This window comes from Mesoplodon densirostris, chromosome 4 (genome assembly GCF_025265405.1).
Source record: "Mesoplodon densirostris isolate mMesDen1 chromosome 4, mMesDen1 primary haplotype, whole genome shotgun sequence".
Lineage (NCBI taxonomy): Eukaryota > Metazoa > Chordata > Mammalia > Artiodactyla > Ziphiidae > Mesoplodon > Mesoplodon densirostris.
In genome coordinates, this window is record NC_082664.1 from 109646190 (window position 1) to 109669693 (window position 23504).

A 23504-nucleotide genomic window follows, 5' to 3' on the forward strand; every position below is an offset into this window, starting at 1 on the left:
GTGTCCTTGGGAGTCACCTTGTGCCTGCATGCCTCACTTTCCTCCTCTGTAAAGTGGGCACGTTGGGAAGACAGACTAAAACAGCACATTGTGGTGCCCCCAGCACCGTGCTTTGCATCAAGTAAGGCCTCCTTAAATTTCTGTGTCTATCTCTCATGAGTTTTCTCAACTTGCCAGTGTTTGGGACGAAACACTTAGGGAAACAGAGGCACTGCAGTGCTTGTCAGAGAGGGGAGGTACGAAGAATAAGCACGGTTCTGTTTTGCACTCACAGCGAGCTTTCCTGTAAGAGCCTGGAAGGTCAGGAAGGGCTGCGGCAGCTCATTTTCCACGTCACGTGCAGCATGAAAGATGTGGGCAGCACCATTGGCTGCCAGCGACTCGCGGGGAGGCTGGTGGGTACCTCTCATCCCCTTGAAGCCAGAGGGGCCTGCTTCCCATGTGTCAGAGGAACTGTACCTCCCTCTCTCTTTCTACTGTAAAACACATGTGCTGTATATAGTGTGGGGTCCCCATGTGAGCAGTTTCTTGGGGGAAGGGAGGGGTGGGACAGTGACAGGAAGCATTCCACCTAGTCAGTCCTCTGGAGGGTGGCAGGCGAACCAGGCTGGCCGGGCACACCTGAGGGCCCAGGCTTTCCCACCTGTCCCAGATACCCAGGAGCTACCTGAGCCTCCAGGAGGCCGTGCTGGCGGAGCAGCAGCGCCGCGGCCTGAGCGATGATGTGCAGTACCTGACGGACAGGCAGCTGGAGCAGCTGGTAGAGCAGATGCCTAGCAATGACATCAAGGACTACGAGGACCTACAGTCCGGTGGGTGGGCTGGGAGGGTGGGGAGGGAGGGGGGATCAGGTGGGTACCAGCAGGCACAGGCACAGGGCCCTGGGAAGGGGCACTCAAATTCTTCACCACTCTGCGCATGTCTGCAAATGACTGCAAAGACACTTCAGGTATCAATTTCGGGTCACAAATCAATTTTAACGAGTAAGTGAATTTGCAAAGATGGAATCCATGAATAATGGAGATCAGCACATTGGCAAGAGTTACAAGATGCCTGTTGAGAACATGTGAAGGGCCCCATGTGCTGGGAGTGTTGGTGGCTTCCTAAGAAGAATCTGTAAGCTGGCCCCCTTAGGAGGAGGTCACCCAGAGTCCCTTTTGCCCTTTGTTTGACACTGTTCCCTCATCCCCTCCCCTGAGCAGCCATCAGCTTCCTCATTGAAACTGGCACCCTGCTCCACTTCCCGGACACCAGCCACGGCCTGAGGAACCTCTACTTCCTCGACCCCATTTGGTTGTCTGAATGTCTGCAGAGGATCTTCAACATCAAGGGCTCCAGGTCGGTGGCCAAGAACGGGGTGATCAGGGCGGAGGACCTCAGGATGCTGCTGGTAGGGACCGGCTTCACGAAGCAGACGGAAGAGCAGTATTTCCAGTTCCTGGCCAAATTTGAGATAGCCCTGCCCGTCGCCAATGACAGGTGAGGCCACGGACTGGGCTGTGCCGGTTGCCCCCTAGAGGAAGGAATTAGGGCTGGGACCACTGGTGGCTTGAGCAAGATTTCCAGGGACGGCCCATGATAATGACCTGCCTGCCTGGGCCGGGGCAGCAGTGGGTGGGCTTGGCCGGTCCCCCGGCTGGCTGCTCCTTCCTGTGCCTTGGATGTCTCTCTTCAGGGGGTTCAAAGAAATCCATTTATTGAAAAGGTGTAGGAAAACATGCAAGAATGGCAATGGCATTAAAGGTAACTTTGGGAAGTTCACGCTTTGGGAGGTTGATTGCTTGGTTGTTTGATGAATAAAAATGGAGTAAGTAACAAAGATGTGTGTGCTAATTATACAGCCCAGCTTCGAAACGCAGGGAGGGCAGGGGCTGGAGGGGCATGTGGGTTAAATCTAATGATGCTCTGACCTAAACCAGCTTGGTTCTCAGGGCCTCCTTGCCCTAATTTCAGTTTCAGCCATTTCCTGGGTCTGATGCTGATGTTGGCCCTGAGGCCAGGATGCCAAATCCACAGACCTTTTCCATTCATCTGTCATAGAACTTGTCACCATCCTGCCCCTCAACCCCAGAGCTCTGGGGGGGATGCCCACAGGAGACTCCCAGGGAGCTGCCCTGGACCCTGTGTAGCCAGCCCAGCAATATCATCAGCACAGACTGGGTCTCCTGGGAGCCAGCCCTGGGCCATCTCTCTCTGAGATTTCCACTTGGTCTTATGACTATGGGAGGGGGCCTCAGTCCTTCCTGTTCCAGCTTCATGAGGGCCAAGACTGAGTCCTAAAAAGAGAAACCCCAAAGAGGAATTCAAAACCCACATGATCCCTCACACCATGGCCCAGGTGTGTCCTTGACTTTGGCCCATGAAAAAGCACACAGTGAAGCAGCCAGAATCTGACAATTTTCTGGTTATTTTATCAGCAGGTTAGAGGAATGAGGAGATATTAGCACTATGTAAAAGCAAGTCCCAACTTCCTTTCTTTTCTCATCTGTAAAATGGGAATAATACTATTATCTACTAGTATTATAGTCATTGTGAGGATTAAGTTTGATAATACATGTAAACTATGAGAAGTGTCTCCTCCACCTGTGAGCTTCAAGGACATCAAGGATTATCAGTACTGTTATTGTTTCCATCTTTGTGTTAAGTGCTCATAGCCAATGGTGTCTGGTTCCATCTAAAGTCAGAAGTGTCCAAGCGTTTTCCATCTTAGCACAGGTATAATGGTTCCCTTGTGCCCCAGGGACAAGGAGTTCCAGCTCCTCACCCCATAAGGTTTTATATGGTCGAAGACACTATGAACAAAAACAAAGGCATTTGCTGCTCCTTTTAGAGCATGGTTTTCAACTGCAGCCCTGAAAGCCTCCAGTCCCTGGGAAAACCTTCAGGGCATTTCTGAACCTCCCTAGACTTCTGAGTGTTTGTGTACCTTCCAGGTGGGGACTCGCTGGCTCTCAGCACTCAGGGAAGGGTCCTGCCCGACTGCTGAGACAACCCCAGGGGCATAGTGTGAGCCGGCTCCACAGTACCCAGGTCCTCACAGACTTAATGTTCAACAGGCACATGAAGAACTCACCTCTTAATTCCCCAGGCTCTTCCCCTGGGACAGCCTTGCCCTACTAGTGATCACTTTTAAGGAGGTGCCAATGGTCTCCCAGGGCTCCGCTCACCTTGAGCAGCGCTTCCATTGCCAGTCAGTTTAAATCTCTTCACTTGCCATGCTGGCTTCTAAGTCTCCTCTGCCTTCAAAAATATTGAGCACCTGCTCTGTGTGCTGCGTACTGGGGCACCTGGGTGCAGAGCGTGCTCCCTCCCCTTGCCCAGGGGACAGCTGCCAGGTAGAAAGAAGCAGGAAGCTGCAGCACACAGGAAGTGTAGGGGGTCCCGTGAGATCCAAGCTGAGCATGATGCAGGCAGAAGAAGCAGGATAAATCACACTGGGCACTGACGAGGGCCTCCTGTTTGGGGAGGTCAGAGAGATAAAGAAGGACTTCGCAGAACTTAAAGGACTAAATCAGGGCATCTGCTGGAGAGCACCTGCCTGTGGAGAGAGGCACTGTAGCTGGGGTAGTTGAGAAGGTCCTTTCACCCAAGACCTGTAATGGCTGAAAAGGACCTAAAACTTCACCATCTGCCCCCTGTCCATGCTTCTCTAACCCTTTGAGGTCAGTATCCTTTCTCTTCCCACGTCAGGGAAGTAGAATCGCAGTGAGGTTAAGCTGTGTGCTGAAGACAGAGCCAGGATTGATCCCCGGGTGCTCCACCCACCAGGCTGTCATTGAATTTTCCTTCTACAATATTTTCAGCGCTCCCTTTCAGAAAGTTCTAAAGACATTTTATAGGACCTAAACTGATGTATTTTTAAAGGATTAGGAGAGCTGAAGGCAAACCTTTAAGAAAAGGGCACATCCAAGGCTCTGCCCAAGGCCACCTTAGCTCCAGGGCACACAGAAGGTTGCTGGTTGTCAGGGAAATCTTAGAGGGACCTCCCCCATTTCAGCTGTTTCCAAACGATCACAGTCATGAATGGCTCACTGACACTGTGATTCAGCGCTTTTATGAGTAAGAGTGCTCTCATAAAACATGGCTCTTTTGCACAAACAGCCTCATTCGAACTTTTAAGGCAACTGTGTTGTTTCAACGGGTCAAGAACAATAAATAACTTCTAAGGCCAAAAACGTTTCTCTGACCCCAATATCTACATTGTCCTTAGAACTGTGCAGCTGTATTTGTTTTTCCTTCACCATCCAAAGTTAATTTTAAGTGACTCCCCAGTCGCAACCCAGTTTACAGAGAATTAACTACTATTTGCTGTGTCTGTTTATGACCACAGATGTTTCCACGTCTTCCCTTAGCTGTATTCTAGTCTCTATCTTAGAGACGTCAATAAACAGATTCACTGCGCCTATCTTCATTTTCTCTTGGAGCATTTATTCGAAGCATATAAACTACCCCCTCTATCTAAAAATAAGATTCCAAGGCCCTGGGAGGAAGGCACCGGGCAGCCTGAGCTGTTTCAGCAGAGCCTGCCCCAGGCCAGTCCGTCTGCTGGGGTCAGAGCCCTGCAGCAGAGCTCAGGCCCCTGGTTCACCAGCCCCCTTTGGTGTGTTTCAGCTATCTCCTGCCACATCTTCTTCCATCCAAACCTGGCCTGGACACCCACGGCATGCGGCATCCCACGGCCAACACCATTCAGAGGGTGTTTAAGATGAGCTTCGTTCCAGTTGGCTTCTGGCAGAGGTTTATAGCACGGATGCTGATCAGCTTGGCCGAGATGGACCTTCAGGTAGTTGCATTTTCTGCATGGGGCAGTTTTTGCTTGCATGCGAGGCACCTGCAACTGTGCCCTGGTGGGAGGGAGGGAGGGAGGGAGGAAGGGAGGGAGGGAGATGCCCTTTGCTGGAGGAGCCTGGCTGAAGACCCTTCTCCTGCAGCAAATCTGCTGACTTAGGGCCCGGAGGCTAGTACAGCACGGCTGCCTTCTCTCCTCTAAGCCACAGACCCACTTGAATCATTCTGTGAATACCAAATCAGTGCCTAGCTGGCTCGGACAGAATATCCCATTAAGAGCACGGGTTCTAATCTAACCAACATCAACATCCCCTGGAGGGCTTGTTAGAACACAGACAGTTAGGCCCCACTCGGGTTCTGGCTCCGTGGCTGTGGACTGGGACTCAGGAGTCTGCTTATCCAACCACTGCCCCAGGTGATGCTGCTGGTCAGGGACCACACCTGGAGAACCATGGCCTCAGAATCATGGCTTTACCATTCAGGCTGTGACTAGACTCCCCTGGGGAGCTCTAACAGACACACACCAGACCCAGACACAGACCACTAAGTCAGAATCTGCGGGTGTGACAGCCAGGAATCAGTTTTTTGTTTTTTTTTTTTGAGGTACGCAGGCCTCTCACTGCCGTGGCCTCTCCCGTTGCGGAGCACAGGTTCCGGATGCGCAGGCTCAGCGGCCATGGCCCACGGGCCCAGCCGCTCCGCGGCATGTGGGATCCTCCCGGACCGGGGTAAGAACCCGTGTCTGGTGCATCGGCAGGGGGACTCTCAACCACTGTGCCACCAGGGAAGCCCAGGGATCAGTATTTTTCAAAGCTCTCCAGGTGACTCCACTGTCCAGTCAAGCTTAAGAACCACTGGCACAGAACTTTTAACTTGGTCTGGGAGCAGTGAAGACCTAACCCAAGGAGTTCTCTTCTGTGGGTTCACCTGGTATTGTGTTGAAGAAAGTCCCAGCTGTCAGTCAACATTCATTTCATGCAAGACAATGATATGGAAATAGTGGTTGGCTAGAGTGGTGGTTCTCAAAGTGGGGTTCCTGGGCCAGCAGAATCAGTCTCACCTGGGAACTTGTTAGAAGTGCAAATTCTTGGGCCTGCCCCAGACCTGCTGCATCAGAAGCTCCAGGATGGAGCCCAGGGCTCTGTTTTTCACAAGGCTTCCAGAGAATTGTAACTTACTTTACAGTGTGAGAACCCCTGACATAAGCCAGGACTGTTGAATAACTGACATTAAACTCAGTATGAGTTTGCTTTTGCCATGTTCTAATTATAAGGCCCTTATGGAATTAAACTTCTTGTATTAAGTAAAGATATTCTTTGATCTTCCCATTTTACTGAAATGTGCAAAAGTAAATGGAAGAGCCTGAAAATGCTTTGGCATTTTCTCTCACGGCTCATGTTAATGGGAGGGAGACTTGTTAGCAACACAGTTGGGTGCACTGACAGATGGAAGGAGTGGGCGCATGGGTCACTCTTACCTCACTTTGAACTCTTCCTCCTGCCACGTTCTAAGTGGGAGGTCACCACGCATCAGCATCGTGTGAGGCCTGAGCTTCCAAGTGGGCTCAGTGGCTGGTGGGGTGTGGGCCCAGCTGGGTGTGGAGGTAGGCGCCCTTCCTGGCAGCATCCCTCACTCAGAATTACGAAAGAAGTCCTGTTGAAATTCAGATGAGGAAAAGGAGTTCAGTCTCAGAAGTATCAAAGGCATTGCAAATTCAAGCATTGATAAGATACCACTTGTCACCTATCAAATTAGCAGAGAGCTAACAGCCAGCCCCAGAATCAGGCAAGTTCACACACCATGGTCAGTGAATATACAGCCTATTCACCTTGAAAGTGATTCCTCACTAGGCATCCAGAGCCTGAAAATGTTCAAACCCTTTGACCCAATAATACTACTGCTATAAATGTGAACTATAGAAATCATTTGAAATCAGAGAAAGCTCTGTGGTTTTCATGTTCATCTGGCTTATCTGAAAGAGCAAAAGATTGGAACCAACCTAAAAATCCAAAGAAGAGAATGATTCAGCAAATTACTATACTTAATAAAATATTGAGCTTTAGAAAAATGAATTTTATGAGTTTTTAATGACATAGGAAAAGCAAAGTTTTTAAAAGTATACACAATTAGAAATTTAGAAATAAAAAATCACAAAATATGGCTTCAGCTGTTTTATAAACATACAGGTAGATAGGAAAAAACCCTGGAATAAAATATACCAAAATTTGCATGATCTATGTATTAAATTGGTATTTTATTTTCTCTCTTATATTTTTCTGTACTTTCCATATTTTCTAAGGTAACTTGTAAAATCAGGGAGGGAAAAGATTTGAAAAAGAAAATCCTGTTTTCAATCTTTTAGGGAAAATGTGTTCCCAGAGTATCCTGGAGACCCCCTCAGATAATGCAGCATTTCATTTGGCAGCAGGATGAGCGGTGCAGGAGGGAGGGGGTGGGAAGATGGACGGTGGTCCTTTATCACGATGGGGCCAGGACAGCCTCTTCACAGCTCTGCCCAGGGCCAGCGAGGAGCCCGGTCTACTTAAGTAGGGTTTTTTCTCTGTCTTTCAGCTTTTTGAAAACAAGAAGAATACTAAAAGCAGGCACAGGAAAGTCACCATTTACAGTTTTACAGGAAACCAGAGAAATCGGTGCAGCACATTCAGAGTGAAAAGAAATCAGACCATCTATTGGCAGGAAGGACTCCTGGTCACTTTTGATGGGGGCTACCTCAGGTAGGGACATTTGGGAGCTCACCTGACCGGGTCACCACGGTGCTGCAGAAACGGGCCCCAGGACAGCCTCCACCGGGAGACTGTCCACTTGATGTCCAGAGTTCTGTTCCCGAGGGCAGGTCATCATGGAAGCTTGCTAGAAGTAGGAAACCCCCAGCAAATGTCCCAGAGCTTCCCCACCTTCTCACCCCTTCCTCTCTCCCCTTACAGAACAGGAAAAGCAAGGGAGGGTGTGGTGACCACAGCCCAGCACTGGAGGGAAGTGGGTGGCCACTGAGCTCAGGGGTGAGAATATCTAGCACCCCTTAGTCACTTAGGTGGGACCTACAGGGGCCTTGCAGCCATCCAGCACAACCCCCTTGTCCTAAGAGATGATGCCCCAGGTGATGACACTGGTTCCCCAGCCTGTATCCCACAGTACCTACCTTAGCTCCTTTTTCCTGTTCTCTCTTTTTTTTTTTTTTTTTTTTTTTTTTTTTTGAGAGAGAGAGATAAAGTCAGCTCAACAGGTTAGTAACTGATTTTTGATCAGGTTTAGTTTACTACATACAATAGCATTTCATACTTACAATTAATTTTTCAAAATATTTTTTTCAGCTTTGTGAGAAGAGAGGGGAAAAGGGGAAAGTAACTTTTTTGAGGGCCTGATTTGGGCCAGTCTTGGTGCCTGGTGCTTTCATATAGATGTTCCCACTTAAAGCTCACAGTTGCCACTTGGCAGATGAGAAGCCTGTGGTTCAGGTGGAAAAAGCTTCCCCAGGGTCACACCTAAGGGTCAGATCCCAGCCTGAGCGTCCCTTCCTGCAAAGTCCTCATTGTGTCCGCTTCACCATTTTGGGGACAGCGGGGGGACAAGGCAGGGCCATGCACATAAGTACACAAACACAGGAACCTCCTCTTGACAGTCCTGCCTGGGCCCCTGCAGAGCGGGTGGTCCCTGGGGGTTGCACCCTCGCCCTGAAGGCAAGGAGATTAAACCAGGGCCCTTCACAACCGATAACAATGGACCCCTTTTTGTTTCTGGGTTGCAGTGTGGAATCCTCGGATGTGAACTGGAAAAAGAAAAAAAGTGGAGGAATAAAAATCATTTGCCAATCGGAAATAAGGGACTTCTCGGCAATGGCTTTTATCACAGACCATGTCAACTCCTTGATTGATCAGTGGTTTCCTGGTAAAAAAATGTTTTTGAACCAGGTCTTAGCTCATGTTAATATTTCTTTGTAAATCGGGGTGGGGCTCCTTATTTGGAGAACAGAAATCCCACTGCGACTCAGCCCAAGGGGACCAGAGGGGTCCTAACAGACCTTTGGCAGAGTCTTGAGCCCTGGGGGAGTCCAGCTGTGGGCATGGGTGGAGGTGCTATGAGGAAGAAGTGGGCCAAGACCCACGGGTCCTGGGAGGGATTTGGCCGCTGGCTGCCCACAGCGTGGGGGGAGAAGAATGCCCCGGGTACCGCACATGGTCTAGGAAGACCCTCCATGTGAGCCTCACGTGTTCTTGTTTACATGGTGAGGACAGGGCTGCTGAAATCCAGGGAGGAGCCCGCAGCTGGAGATTCATCCCTTGTGCAGGGGTGGGAGGGAAGGCACCACACCTGCCAAGGGCCCCCAGTTTCCTTCCCTGCCTACCCCAAACCCCCGAATCCCAGCGGTGATCAGCCACCCACGTAGCCCTTTCCAGCCCCTTTGATCAGTTTCTTCATTGACAGTCCACCCAAAGAAAATACTTTTTGAAGTGAAGCTCTTGAGGTCCTCTGTTTGTTTTGCTACTGAAGTGGAGACAAACCCACTGCGGGGCATCCTGCAGGGAGGAGGCCATCCAGTCCAAACCAGGCAGCCTCTTCCCTGTGAGCCCTCAACTCCGGAAGCCTGGAGACCAAAAGAGCAGAGAGCGAGTTTGGGATCCTAGTGCCGCCTCTGGCCTGCTAGTCCAGTCATCTGGCCTCCTGAGGGGGCTTCCTCACCTGTACACCATCCCTGCATCCTGGGAGAGCATCAAAAGAAATGCTTAAGAAACAGTGGTTGGGCGTGCTCCAGATCATACTCTGGACACCCGGGTCTGGGGTCCTTTGGGTGTTGATGGGAAAGGTGACCTACAAGGAAAATAAGCTTAGAAAGGAGCCTAAGGGAAGGTAGTTTAGTGCGTGGGTTGGGGCAATTGGGCGGTGCTTGGCCATACAATGGGGGCCTCTAGGCCATATGAACCCTACGGGCCCTTTGTGATCTCCCCACAACAGGTGCTGCTGGGGATTTGACTAGGGCCTATTAGACAGGAAGGACTGAGCTGAGGGCCTGAGACAGGGCTGCCTAGACACAGCACCACCAGCCAGCTGGCAGGATGTGTTACACACATGTACCCAGAAAATTCTACGCGTCCACCCTGCACAAAGCAGGACATCAGCTCACCCTTCTGGCATCTCCACGGGACAACTTGGAGGGTGTTTCTTTGTACCTCCTTTCAGGGGTGTGCAGAAAAGCTGTGTCTCCTGCCCAGGGGAACACAAGTAAAATGACTAGATTTTGTCTATTATAATTTGTACTCATTTCTCCTCCTGCATTGCTCTTCTAGATCATAGTAATTGCAAGCCTTATGTGTCTAATTTTAAGAGCGGCTCCTTACTGGTTGTGGTTTGGTCACTGGAGTGTGGCATAGCTCAGACCCAGCCTGCAGTGTCCTTCCGGGGCCCAGCTGTGCAGGAGGGATCCCCAAACTCTCAGCACCTCCTAGGCCAGCTACCTCTGGGTCTAGACCCCCTGGTGACTGTCCAGTGCATCCCTGGCCCCTCCCTGCAAGTGTCTTTTAGGGTCGAGGATGGTGCTCCTCAAAAAGGAACCCGAGTGCAGCAGTCATGTTTCAGCCACTCCCAGGGGTCCAGGCCAAGGCAGACAGACCCCCTCCTGTGAAAGGCTCACCCAGCCTGGGGGTGCAGATGCTGTTCAGGGACCCGCCTGCAGCCGCCTTTGTGTGAGCTGACTCCTGCTCTGTCCCCATTTAGCCCTGACGGCCACGGAAAGCGATGGGACCCCACTGATGGAGCAGTATGTGCCCTGCCCAGTGTGCGAGACCTCCTGGGCTCAGCACGCCGACACAAGTGAGAGACTGGAGGATGTGCAGTACTTTGACATGGAAGACTGCGTGTTGACAGCCATCGAGCAGGACTTCATCTCCTGCCCCAGACACCCCGACCTCCCCGTGCCTCTCCAGGAGCTGGTCCCTGAGCTGTTCATGACCGACTTCCCAGCCAGGTATGCCACAGCGCCGATGTACAGGACCCACTGCTTCCCACCCAAACCCAGGTGACTTTTAGGTTCCCGGCCTAGGCTGCCTGAAGGGAAACAGGCTGTCAGCTTTCCTTCTGAAGCCACACAGGCCCAGCCAATAGGAAGAGCACTTGGAATTTGAAGTCCTCCTGGGACCCCACACCATTTCTCCCTCACATTAGCTGGTACTCTTTTCCACTGAGCTGGCCCTCCTCTCTGATTCCTACTTTGCTGCTGGATCAAGGAATAGAAGACAAATATCCACTGGTGTCCAAAAAGGGGGCGCTCCCAGATGTACCGCCTCATTTTCCTTTCTTGGCAAATGCTGACTCCTCACTGCTACCCTGCAGCTGAGCATTTAGATCCCCTAAATCTGTTCCTAGAGATGAGTCTACCTATATTAATCTAAGATAATAACTCGGGAGAGAATGCTGGAGAAAAGAGAAAACGTTTTGTGGTCCCACCCTATAGGAAACAGTCACAGAATCCAAGTGCTTGGTAAAAGATGGAATCTTCTGTAGTCATGGAAACCAGAAGCCATGATTTGGTCTCCCTGGAGACAATTTGACATTGGTGGTTAGCAATGTTTTTGGAGTTGTGAAATCCTGTTGTTTTCTTATTCAAAGGATTGCTATTTGGTTTCTTTAAAGAAACCTTTCGGGGAGGCGAGAATATTTGTGTTGTCATTTTTCCAAATTGCTCCCCCACCCCAAGAAAATGGATATGGAGTACTCCGAGATATTGCAGGATTGTGGTTCCAAAACATGCTTCTGGTTGAGTCTATTAAATTAAGAAATCACTTCCTACGTTGGAAAAATTTCCCCCATAGATCTTTTTAATATTCCCATTACCTCATTGGTAGAAATGACAGTTAAATACCACTCTTCTGCAAAGTGACTTACCTTTATCTCTAGATCTTTAACATGAGGGTTGTCACGTCTTGGAGACCACATGCAGAGATTTATATATGTGCGAATCAGATTTCATGGTGGGGTGCCCAATTAGGCAGCTCCAACTTTTAGAATTTTCATTTATTTGCTGAACCTTGTTATGTTTTATGCCCCCACTGAATCTGGGCTATTGAGTCTACTGTATGAATCTGGAAAGCAAAGCCAGATTGGTTGTCCCTGTTGGTTTGGATCTAATTGCAGGCTATAGCATGGTTCTTAAACCAAGGTACTTGGCTGGGAGTTGAAATGCCCAAGAATCTGAACAGAATTCACAATCCAGCAGAGACTCTCTGGAAACTTTAGCTATGGCCCAACCATGGCCCCAAAGCATCACACTCCCTGACTGGGAGTTTAGGCAGGTGGGGGCAGGGGCAATCTGGCATCCACGGAGTCCTGTGTCCCCAAATTACAGGAGTCCTAACAGAAAGCCCCAAGGGATCTTCAGCATAGCCACTTTTCCCTGTCTTATGAGGCTTCCAAATGCCCACACTTCCCGATCAGGTGGTTTTGGGGTGGGCACTTGGAGAACAGCCCAGTTCATCTTCAACTGCATCACCAAGGTCTACAATGGGTACAGTTGCATCTGCCAGGAGTGTGATGTGGTTGAGCTGTGCAGAGTCTGAGCAGCTGCAAAATCTGTTCCTGGAAGACATGGGCAACAACTGCATGGTTGGGGGGTGGGAGAGGGGCATTGGTCTGTTGGGCCAGGAGAGCTCCAGGGGAGGCACCAGGCAGAGATAGCTGAAGAGGAACACTGGGGGACCTCAGCAAAGCAGGGGGAAGCCCTGAAATGGGAGGGCATCCGGCTGCCTTGCCCGCCCTCCCTCCCTCTTTCTCTCCCTTCCTGCATCCCTCCCTCTTTCCCTCCCTTCCAGGAGTGACTTGCAATATTTCCAAAAGCCCAACAGAAGTCCCCCTTTTACCTAGGATTAGAACACACAGACAGGTGAGAAGGTCTAAACTCCCTGCCTTTGGGTAAAATCCTAGCCATCAGTTGTGGGGACACTGGCCATGCCGATCAGAAGCGCTGCATGGCCATTTATATAATTATTGGCTTAATAAAAAGAAATGAGGAAACAACTAACCTAGCAGTAAATAAAGACAGTTTGTCTGATGGATACTAGCTCTCAAAGCATAGAACCTTTTGGAGGAAAATGTCCAAAGGAATTCTTTTTCTGTGTCCGCCACCTTCAGAGGCTTCACCCTATGCCACTCACCATCCACACATCTGAGGCCATTCCTGTTATGAGCCCATTTTATAGAGGAGACCAAGGCTTGTCAGGGCTGAGTGACTTGCCCAGGGCTGGGGTTTATCCCAGATCTGTGTGACCTCCCAGTGGCTTTGAACCCTGACTCTCCTCAGTGGGAACTAATGGCCAAGCACATTCTTGTACCCGCCCAGCCCAGGACCCGCCTCCCACCTCAGCGGGCCTCTCCAGGTTATAGGGGGCGGGTAGGGAGGTCTGTTCTAACCCCCCCGCATACTGTGTTTCCGGCAGGCTCTTCCTGGAGAACAGCAAGCTGGAGCACAGCGAGGATGAGAGCACTGTCCTGGGCCAAGGTGGGAGTGGCACCATCATTTACCGGGCCCGGTACCAAGGCCAGCCCGTGGCTGTGAAGCGATTCCAGATCAAGAAATTCAAGAATTTTGCTAATGCCCCTGAAGGTAAACAGGGCCCGGCATCGTTTCTTTTCACACGTGTTTTCACTTGGTCCAAACTTGCACCACCTTAGAGACCCCTGAGGCCACACAGGCAGGGGAGGAGGGTGAGCAAAGCCAATGTGGGCCGCAGGGTAGCCCCACTTTTGCCTGGCAAGATGTGGGCCAGGCCTGAGGATCAGGCTGAGCAAGGCCTAGAAATTGCTTTTGGAGATTACTTTCTTGTCTGGACCTGAGCCCGCAAGAGCACGGGCCATCCTTACAATTTCCATCTGCTCCATGTCCAGCGCAGGCCTGACACGTGGTGGGCGCACAGTCAGACCTCAGGTGGACCTCTCACCCTGGGCCACCCCACCCAGCCACTAAAGGAAGGACGGTGGGCACTCCAGATGGATGAATTGGGAAGCCAGCATGGGTGGCTTCTCCCTTACCCCCTCCACCTGAAGGAGGGCACACCCTCTTGCCTTGGCATGCTCAGGTCCACACATCATGTGCAGCTCAGAGATGTTCTACAGCAACACGTCACCACTTAATGCCCAGCTAGGGCAAGCGCTAGGAGGCTTCCTCCCTTCCAGCCGGCTGGATATCACATTTCTCACTGCCCCTGGCTTAGCATGGTTATCTTCATGATCACAAGAGGAATTTACACTCTTGGTAGAAAATTAGAATCATAGAGCAATATAAAGAAACAGATCAGAGGGGCTTCCCTGGTGGCGCAGTGGTTGAGAGTCCGCCTGCCGATGCAGGGGACACGGGTTCGTGCCCCGGTCCGGGAAGATCCCACATGTGGCGGAGTGGCTGGGCCTGTGAACCGTGGCCGCTGAGCCTGCGCGTCCAGAGCCTGTGCTCCGCAACGGGAGAGGCCACAACAGTGAGAAGCCCGCGTGCTGCAAAAAAAAAAAAAGAGATCAGAAAGAAAGAGACATGGGGCTTCCCTGGTGGCGCAGTGGTTGGGAATCCCCCTGCCAATTCAGGGGACATGGGTTTGAGCCCTGGTCCAGGAAGATCCCACAAGCCTCAGAGCAACTAAGCCACAACTACTGAGCCCACTCGCCTAGAGCCCATGCTCTGCAACAAGAGAAGCCACCACAATGAGAAGCCTGCACACCACAACGAAGAGTAGCCCCCGCTCGCCACAGCTAGAGAATGCCTGCACACAGCAATGAAGGCCCAATGCAGCCAAAAATAAAATAAATAAAATAAAATAAATTTTTTAAAAAAGAAAGGAAGAAACAAAACCATAGTTACATGCAGAGAATGTAAATCTAAGAGACTTTATTGACAAACACCATAGCCAATAAGAGTTTGATGAAGTTGTTAGATGTGAGCTCAGCATCAAATTTGACAACAATGACCCATTAGAAAATGCCTTCCATGGCAGCAATTAAACCATAAAGTATTGAGGAATAATTAATATTTATCATTCAATTTAGTTCTCATCTAAATTCCAGCAGGGTGTGTGTGTGTGTGTTAAATCTGACTGATTCTAAAATGCATGTGGGGACTTCCCTGGCGGTCCAGTGGTTAAGACTCCGTGCTTCCACTGCAGGGTGCACGGGTTTGATCCCTGTTTGGGAAACTATAAGATCCCTCATGCCGTGCAGTGTAGCCAAATAAATACATAAATATTTTAAAAATAATGAAAATAAAATGCATGTGAAGTGACAAAAACCCAAGAACAGCCAAGAAAATCCCACAACGGAAGACAAAGGAGAGAGGCTTGCCCAGCAAACGCCTGACTTATAAGTCTCCAGGCATTAAGGCAGTGTTCTCCTGGGGCACGGCTGGGCCTGTCAAGGGAACGGAGAGAGCCTGCATGTGTGTGGGAGGTGAGACTGGCACGTGGCAGAGGTAGCGTCAGGAATCAGTGGGAAAGGCTGACTATCCGCTAAACTGGGGCAGACTTGGGTCAGGCTTCGACCATAGTCAGAAATACATTCTTAACGGTCTAAAGACCCAATGTGAAAAACAAGACTTTTACACTTAAAAAACAAGTTTGTCTGGCACACACATAGATCTGGCACAGTTGATACATTTTAACTGCCAAGATTTTCTTCATGCTGTTTAAACTTCCATGTCCAGTGATCCCTGATTTTAAAATCTGAACATAGGGGAGGGACAGATCAGGACACAAGAAGACAAGCAGGACCTCGTGGACACTGCTCGGTGACCTCAGGGCTGGCCACAGCCTGGTGGGTGACCAGTTGGTGGGAAAGGCCCCTCAGGGGGACTCAGGCAAATGCCTTCCATGAGGGATGCATTTCAAGGACATTGGGAGAAGGTTACAGCATAGCCCACCACTGCCCATAGACCTTTCTCCTCTGGCCTCAGATGACGTGTCACAGGCCCGTGGCTGCCCCATGGTTTTCTCTCTGGCTGACAAGAGGGTGGTAGAGTCCTTTCTGCCCTTCATGGTCCTGGCTCTTGGCAGGGAGTAAGGTGAGCAGCAGTGACCAAGCCCCCAGCATCCCTGCAGATGAGCAGTGGAACTTGGTTACATGCCAGACATGTTGCCTGAGCTCTGGGTGACACTCAGGGATGCAGGATTGGAATAAGATCCAACTGAGACCCTCAGGCAGCCAGCAGCGGGGTGGGGTAAGGGCTAAGAGAGTGGGTGACAAGGGTGGGGGCGTGTGCACCAAGGGGATAGGAATGCCGAGTGTGACAGGACAAGTGTAGACCTGAGGAGGGGGCTTGATACCAGCCCGGATGCCTCAGGACTGCCTACATTTGGTGCCAAATTTGGGTGACGATATTGCAACCCCAGTTATGTTGAATGACTTAAAATATAAATCCTGGCCCTGCCCAGCCCCTCAAATCCCAGTGAGGCGGCTCTGAGTGTGACGGGGCCCCCACGCAGAGTCGCCCTACACAGGCTCCCCAGGCAGCGGTGACAGCCGTGCTCTCCCTGCAGACACCATGCTGAGGCACCTTCGGTCCACAGACGCCATGAGGAACTTCTCGGAGTTCCGGCAGGAGGCCAGCATGCTGCACGCCCTGCAGCACCCCTGCATCGTGTCCCTCATCGGCATCAGTGTCCACCCGCTCTGCTTCGCCCTGGAGCTCGCCCCGCTTGGCAGCCTCAACACCGTGCTGTCCGAGAATGCCAAAGGTACCCACCATGCCCAGAACCTTCCACAGAGTGCTGTCTGGGGCCCGCCCTGGCCCAGTCCAGCCCCTGGGAGGCCAGAGAGTCAGTGGTGGGGAGCTCAGGTCCTGGGGAGCCATCTGTGGCCGAGTACACCCACCTGTGACTCATGTGCCACTCCCAGTGGGTGATAAAAGAGCTTCTCCAAGCCTAAGTGCTGGGCAGTGGTGTAGGCTAGGCTGCAGGAGCTCACAGTTTGGAGTCAGACAGAGCCGTGTTCCAAGTCCAGGCTGTCTGCCATAATCCAGGAAGTTGCTTAATTTACTCATCCATAAAAGGAGGATGATAATAGCCCCACTTGGAGGGCAGTGAGAGCATCAAAAGAGGCAGCCCAGGGAGGCCCGATCAGCAGCAGCCTGGTGAGCCCAGTAGCCACATAAATCTCTCCTTTGCCCATAGCTCACCACATCTGTCCACCATTGGACAGCAAATCTGAGATCCTGGGGTCAGTTTTATCCTATATTACTTTTTAACAAAAGTTTTAAATATTTACCCTGAGAAATGGGTAACTAAATTCCAAACAGCTGACAGAGGGAAAGAGGTAGATGCCTTTTAACTCAGCAAGAAGAAATGCAGTTAAAATCAATTATTCCTCCCCCAGTGGAAGAGATTTTTTTTAATGGGGTTCTTATACCTGCAACGCACCCCTTGACATTATAGCAGTCTTGGCCTGAGGTGAACTCTAGGAATTTTGAATCCTTGCTCTTTTTAGTAAAAACACCAACAATTGCAGAGATGCAATTCATGCAATTCGTGAGATGCCATGAAGCAGTAACAACAAGCATTTCTAACCTAAATAATCTTAAGAAGGTTGTTCTCTGTCTCTTCTGGCATCCAGCCTGGAGAGCAATGAGAACGCGTCAGTAGAATATAAAGTATTTGGGGAGACAGAGGTAAGAAAAGAAAAGAGTTGTTATGATGATAGTTTGATAATTTTTTCTTTGCAAAGATTCTTCCTTTATGCCCCTGGGACACATGCTCACCCAAAAAATAGCCTACCAGATAGCCTCCGGCCTGGCCTACCTGCACAAGAAAAACATCATCTTCTGTGACCTGAAATCAGACAACATCCTGGTCTGGTCTCTGGACGTCAAGGAGCACATCAACATCAAGCTGTCAGACTACGGCATATCCCGGCAGTCATTTCACGAGGGCGCCCTCGGCGTGGAGGGCACTCCTGGCTACCAGGCCCCAGAGATCAGACCTCGCATCGTGTACGACGAGAAGGTATGGGCCCTGGCCCACTGCTGTCCCCTGGCCCAGGACTGCATAGTCCTGGAGGCACCTGCAGCTTCTGGGCTCCACATGCCCCCAAGCACACATCTCTCCCTCTCCAGTGCTCAACCACAGGCACTGGCTTGAACCAGAAGGGCACAGAGGCCTGTATCTACCTAGTAATGTCACGGGTGACTTCTCCTTAGCTTCAGAACAGTGACCTAGCCTCAGAATACTCAAACGTCAGTTCAGGAACATAGTGAAGGCTGTGACAGTGGACAAAAAGTCCAAGACAGAGATGGGTCCGGATTTGTGTCCCAACTCTGCCATTTAAATGTGCAAAATGGAGACAGAGGACCAGCCTCACAGTGGCTTGTGAGGAACAGACAGATAAGGATGGTAAAGGCTCCTGGTCAAATCGAAAGGCAGCATCACCAAAGCCAAGAGAAGAGAGTGAATTCTGGCAGGTTAAATAAGCATGGCCTCCCAGGCGGCCGCATGGCCAACCTTGGCTGAGACGCAGGCTAAATGCTTGCCTTCTTCCCTGAGGGCTGTTTGGTAGATGCAGGCACACAGACAACTTAAAACCATCTTACAGTGCTCACCTTGCATCTAGTGCCAGCCCTGGTTAATTAATCAGCCAGCAGTGAAACTCCCCTGGTCTGTAATTTCTCATTATATTTGGTGATTTGCAGATGGGTCATTGACTAATTGCTTCAAGAATGACCCAAGCATATGTGGATTAAATCGGCATCTGTAGCTATTAACCAAGATAGAAAAGGCAAACCAGAGTGACAAAAATAAGCTTCTTAGTAACAGGTGACAAGGCACCTCATAACTAAATTTGTAACAGAACCTTCACATTGAAAACTCTCAGGTCTATCTTAGCCATTCTCCTGCTAAAAAGTTATTTCTTGACCCTCATGGAGACCTGTGTAACTCTCTCCTTTAGGCACATTTTCATGACATTTAGAGGAATCAAAGTGTTGTGATCTGGGAGACTTTCCCCTCTTTATGATTTGCATGTACCCCTACTACCAAGCATGTTAAACCAAGAGTTTGCATTTTCCTGCCTTGTTTTTATACTTAAGGGAAAGGACCGTGGCATCCTTCGAGCCCTTAACCAGTGCCTGACAGCAAGTTCTCATTATGTGTTTAGTGGATGGATGGATGGATGGATGGATGGATGGACGGATGGATGGATGGATGAATGGATGGATGAGTGGATGGAAGGAAGGAAGTATAGGAGGATGGATGGGTAAATGGACAGAAGGACAGTCAGATGGATGCATATATGGGTACATAGGAAGATGGATAGATAAATGTGCAGAAGGACAGGTGATCAGGTGGGTGGGTGGCTGGCTGGATGGATAGAAAGAAGGGAGGGAGGAAGGAAGGAAAAAAAGGAAGAACTGGAAGATAGATGGATAAAGGGACAGAATGATGGTTGGTCAGATGGTTGGTGGGATGCTTGGACAGGTAGAGAGAGGTGGATGGATTGGTGAAATTGATGATTGTCTTCCTTTGGACAGGGCCCACGTTTTCCTTATCTAACGTGTCTCCTCACTCCCTCTCTCTCTCAGGGCCAGCTTGCAAGATCTGCTGGGCCCAGGCAGGGGGTCTGACTTGGCTTGCCTCTCTGCCTAGGTAGACATGTTTTCCTATGGGATGGTGCTCTACGAGTTGCTGTCAGGACAGCGGCCTGCGCTGGGCCAGCACCAGCTTCAGATTGCCAAGAAGCTGTCCAAGGGCATCCGCCCGGTTCTGGGGCAGCTGGAGGAAGTGCAGTTCCATCGACTCCAGGCGCTTATGATGGAGTGCTGGGACACAAAGCCCGAGAAGGTACCTGGGGGCACAGAGCCTGGGGGCCTGGCAGCTCCTGCCAGCTGGTGGAGGCTATGGGTCTCCAGAGTGCACATGTATGGCTGCCTCCCCACCCTCACTGAGGGTCTAGAACAAATGGGGCAACCCTTTTCTGCTCATCTCTTCTACAAAGAGATATGTATTGCTTCTAATACATCCAGTTCATTTTCTTTGGGTGGGTGTCGCTCTCAGGAAAAATGAAGTTTCTTTTCCTCCCCAACTTTTGTGTTACATCATCATGCGAATAAAGCAAACCAACCTTTATAGCGATACAGCCCCCATGCAAGAGCAGAGAGAATGTACGTATCTCTTTTTAAAGTATGGGAAGGAAGTTTGCTCATGAGAAGCAGGAGCCATATTATCATTTTGAAGCTAGTTGTTTTTGGAAGAGACCAATGGTTTCAAGGTTAAAACTCATTTATCAAATTAGATGATGCTAGTTTAATGTATGGAGAGTAAATGAGGTCTGAGAAAAAATATTTTCCAGATTTTGTGTCCCTGGGCATGGGGGTTGGAATATCAGAGTATAGGCTAACCTGACCACATGACTTTGAGGTGCCATGGATAACGGTGACCCAGGCCCTGGAAGGGTTTGTTTCTGGTATCTGAAGTTGTTTCGGCCTCTTGTTTTGATTGGGTGCTGAATAAGCAGATTCCACTTCTTCCTTCCTGGTTCAAGACCCTTAGTTTCAAGGAAAGAATGGGCATCCATCTGGTTGTAAGTGACCCTTGTTCATGACCCTGCTGGCCTCTCTCCCTCAGCGACCACTGGCCCTGGCAGTGGTGAGCCAGATGAAGGACCCAACCTTTGCAACCTTCATGTACCAGCTGCCCTGCGGGAAGCAGACGGCCTTCTTCTCGTCCCAGGGCCAGGAGTACATGGTGGTGTTCTGGGATGGGAAAGAGGAGTCCAGGTAACGTCTGAGGCCTACCGTGCCCTGCTGGTATCAGAATGCGGGGGGGTGACCATGGACTTGGGGAGCAGTCATGGATGACCATGGTGAGAGATGTTTAGTGGACAGTGGGTTGAAAGCCTGATGGAGTCTGCTTGAGAGAGAAAACAGTCCAGAGACATGCACATGTGGGTTTGTGGATAAGAGAAGCAGAGAAAATGTGATGTCTGCCAGGGACATGGGGGGCGGGGGTCAAAGGAGGGTTTTGTTTTAAGATGGGAGTTATTTGCAGCTTGATGGTAGAGGACGTAAATGATGCTGGGGGTCAGGAAGAGAGGAAGGTACTGGAGCGGAGTTGCTGAGTAGAGAGAAGGGAAGGGGTCCCAGGACCAAGCAAGAGGGATGCCCTTCAATAAGAATTCATGCCCCCCCCACCTTCCAGGTGCATCTCTTTTTCTTAGTGATGTGGCAGGAAGGACAGGGACATTGGGGAGGGACTTTGCATGTTCTAGGAGAATGACAGAGAGGCCAGGGACTTGGAAAGATAGCATCAGAGACTTTGCAGAAAAGCACCATCCTGTGTGAGACCCTTCAGTCCTGGCCAGAGGTGTGGCCTCTCCCACCTACCTAGAGTGACATCTTCAGAAGCAAGAGAGCATTTCATGGCACAAATAGTCTTCTAGGAAGCCTAGTGCAACATTTGCAGGTGCTCAAATCTGATAAGGCTTAGATAAAGCAAAGCTTAAGATGCAATGAGATAAATGGAAGGGACTTTGCCATTTCCCTAGGTCACTATTGGTAAGGTTTTCATCAGGTTTTATGTCACTGGGACTGAGTGTTCTGACATAAGACATGCTCTAAGAAAAACAAAAATGTCCTAAAAATAAAAATAAAAAATATATATGTAAAAAGTGTATACATATATGTCCATATATATGTAAAAAAATATATATATATGTAGGTGTGTATATACGTATATACATATACACACAGTCAGTAATTATAATGTTGGTGGTAGTGTTGCTATTTTAAGGCATTGCTTATAATTGTAGGGTAAAGTTAATGAGTAATTATGTTGGTGCCATGCATTGCAAATTGTGATACTCAGCATGCAAAATATAAAAGATAGGTTAAATGAAAATCCTGTAGTTCTGAATTTAAATTAGATGGATTTTTGAGTATTTTACCTTTAAGAAAAATGAACTCATATTTCCTAGCTCTGCCCATTGAAAAGGCCTAGGGCTTCCCTGGTGGCGCAGTGGTTGAGAGTCCGCCTGCCAATGCAGGGAACACGGGTTCGTGCCCCGGTCTGGGAAGATCCCACAGGCTGCAGAGTGGCTGGGCCCGTGAGCCATGGCCGCTGAGACTGTGTGTCCGGAGCCTGTGCTCCACAACGGGAGAGGCCACAACAGTGAGAGGCCCGCGTACCGCAAAATAAAAAGAAAAAAGAAAAGGCCTAGAAACAATGACCAACCAAATACTAGTGAGCACCCCTAGGATGCAGATGGTGGTCTCGAAGTGCCAAGGGGAACCAAGGCTTATTGGAGAAGTGGCTGACTCCAGATTTTGGGCAGGAAGTGGACCTGAAATATCTGACACACTGGAAACAAGGATGCCATCAGAGACTTGTGAGGGTGGATCAAAGGGACTCAGGAGCCAATCTGAATAGGTTCCCACTGGCCAAAGATAGGGCAGCCAAGGATCAGTAAGAATAACTATCTGCAATGAATTGAGACACATCAAATTGTTTAAAGTCATTAGTTTCCAAAGCTACTTAATAAAAAATAATAATTTAAAAAAATTTAACTTATAAAACTCCTCATTGATCATCCCTGGGGGCTCCTAGCTCCTAGGGAAGAAACCTATTATTTTGAAAACTAGTCTATACAGAAAGAATCAAGGTTTTATTCTGCCTTTCCTATGTTAACTGTGCCCCATGGTAGCTAGCAAAAGAGATGATAGGAGGAAGTTTTTCTTTTTAGAGTAAATGAAGCTAATAAATGAAGAAGAAATGCTAGAATTAGAATGTCAGCATTCTGTAATCTCTATTGAAATAATGGATGTAGGCAGTTATCATTAATGATCACAAAAGGAGCGAGAACCAGACATTTTGTGCCTCTCAGTAGAAATACACAACCCCAATGAGGAAGTATTCTTGCCTAAAAATCCAGATGGAATCTAATCAAGACTCAAGATCGGGGACAGGGGAATGAGATAGATGAAACCCTGGGATGCAGGAACTCCACAGGACACCTCCCAGTGTCTTCAGCACATGACCTGCTAGGGGAAAAAGAGAAAGAGGGAAGGAAAACGTATCAAAAGACTGAGACATAAAACTCAGTGGAAATGTGGGCTTTCTTTCACTGCTGATTCAAGCAAACTGAAAACAATAATGAGAGAGCTGGGGAAGTTTGAATACTGGATATTCATATTAAGGAATTATTTTCTCTTTTCTTAGGTCATGCACTGTGGTTAGGTTTCTAATCATCTTTTTTTCTAATCATCTTTTAGAGATAAATGCATAAAAGATGATTTGGGGGATTTGCTTCATAAGAATCTGGGGAGAGAAAAAAAATGGATGGGGGCAGAGATGAACTGACATGACCATACGGTGATAATTACTGAAGCTGGGTGATGGGCACATGCACCATGATATGCACACTGTGAAAAAGAAGAAAGGAGGCAGGGATTGATAGGTGGGGCCTGGGCCCTCTGATTTGAATGACAGCACATGGTTTTCAAACTCCTTTATGGGCACAGCATCCCGATATCACAATGCTTTTGGTGGAATGTCACAATCTCAGAAGACCAGGAAATATAGGCATATTGCCTATCATGAAAATAAAGCCCTCTTACTATTAAAGAGTATAAATGTACACATAAAATAAATTGAAATGCTCACCAGTGTATATAAAAATAAACCCAATTTTCCCATCAATATTTATTTCCTCAACAGACTCTCTAAAATCTTTTAAACAAATAGAGAAAATTT

The 23504-nt window shown here is 49.3% G+C and overlaps 1 protein-coding gene across 4 annotated transcripts in view; it reads left to right on the forward strand.

Annotated features, from left to right (window-relative positions):
• LRRK1 (leucine rich repeat kinase 1) overlaps nucleotides 1-23504 on the forward strand; it is a 129698-nt gene that overhangs the window by 95507 nt on the left and 10687 nt on the right. For all 4 annotated transcript variants that reach the window (XM_060096920.1, XM_060096921.1, XM_060096923.1 and 1 more), the window contains exons 18-29: nucleotides 275-395; nucleotides 653-812; nucleotides 1203-1479; nucleotides 4612-4783; nucleotides 7360-7523; nucleotides 8555-8694; nucleotides 10519-10768; nucleotides 13233-13399; nucleotides 16308-16505; nucleotides 17491-17768; nucleotides 19404-19598; nucleotides 20382-20533. In XM_060096920.1, coding sequence (XP_059952903.1) covers nucleotides 275-395; nucleotides 653-812; nucleotides 1203-1479; nucleotides 4612-4783; nucleotides 7360-7523; nucleotides 8555-8694; nucleotides 10519-10768; nucleotides 13233-13399; nucleotides 16308-16505; nucleotides 17491-17768; nucleotides 19404-19598; nucleotides 20382-20533 — 2274 coding nt within the window. The remainder of the gene's footprint in view (nucleotides 1-274; nucleotides 396-652; nucleotides 813-1202; nucleotides 1480-4611; nucleotides 4784-7359; nucleotides 7524-8554; nucleotides 8695-10518; nucleotides 10769-13232; nucleotides 13400-16307; nucleotides 16506-17490; nucleotides 17769-19403; nucleotides 19599-20381; nucleotides 20534-23504) is intronic.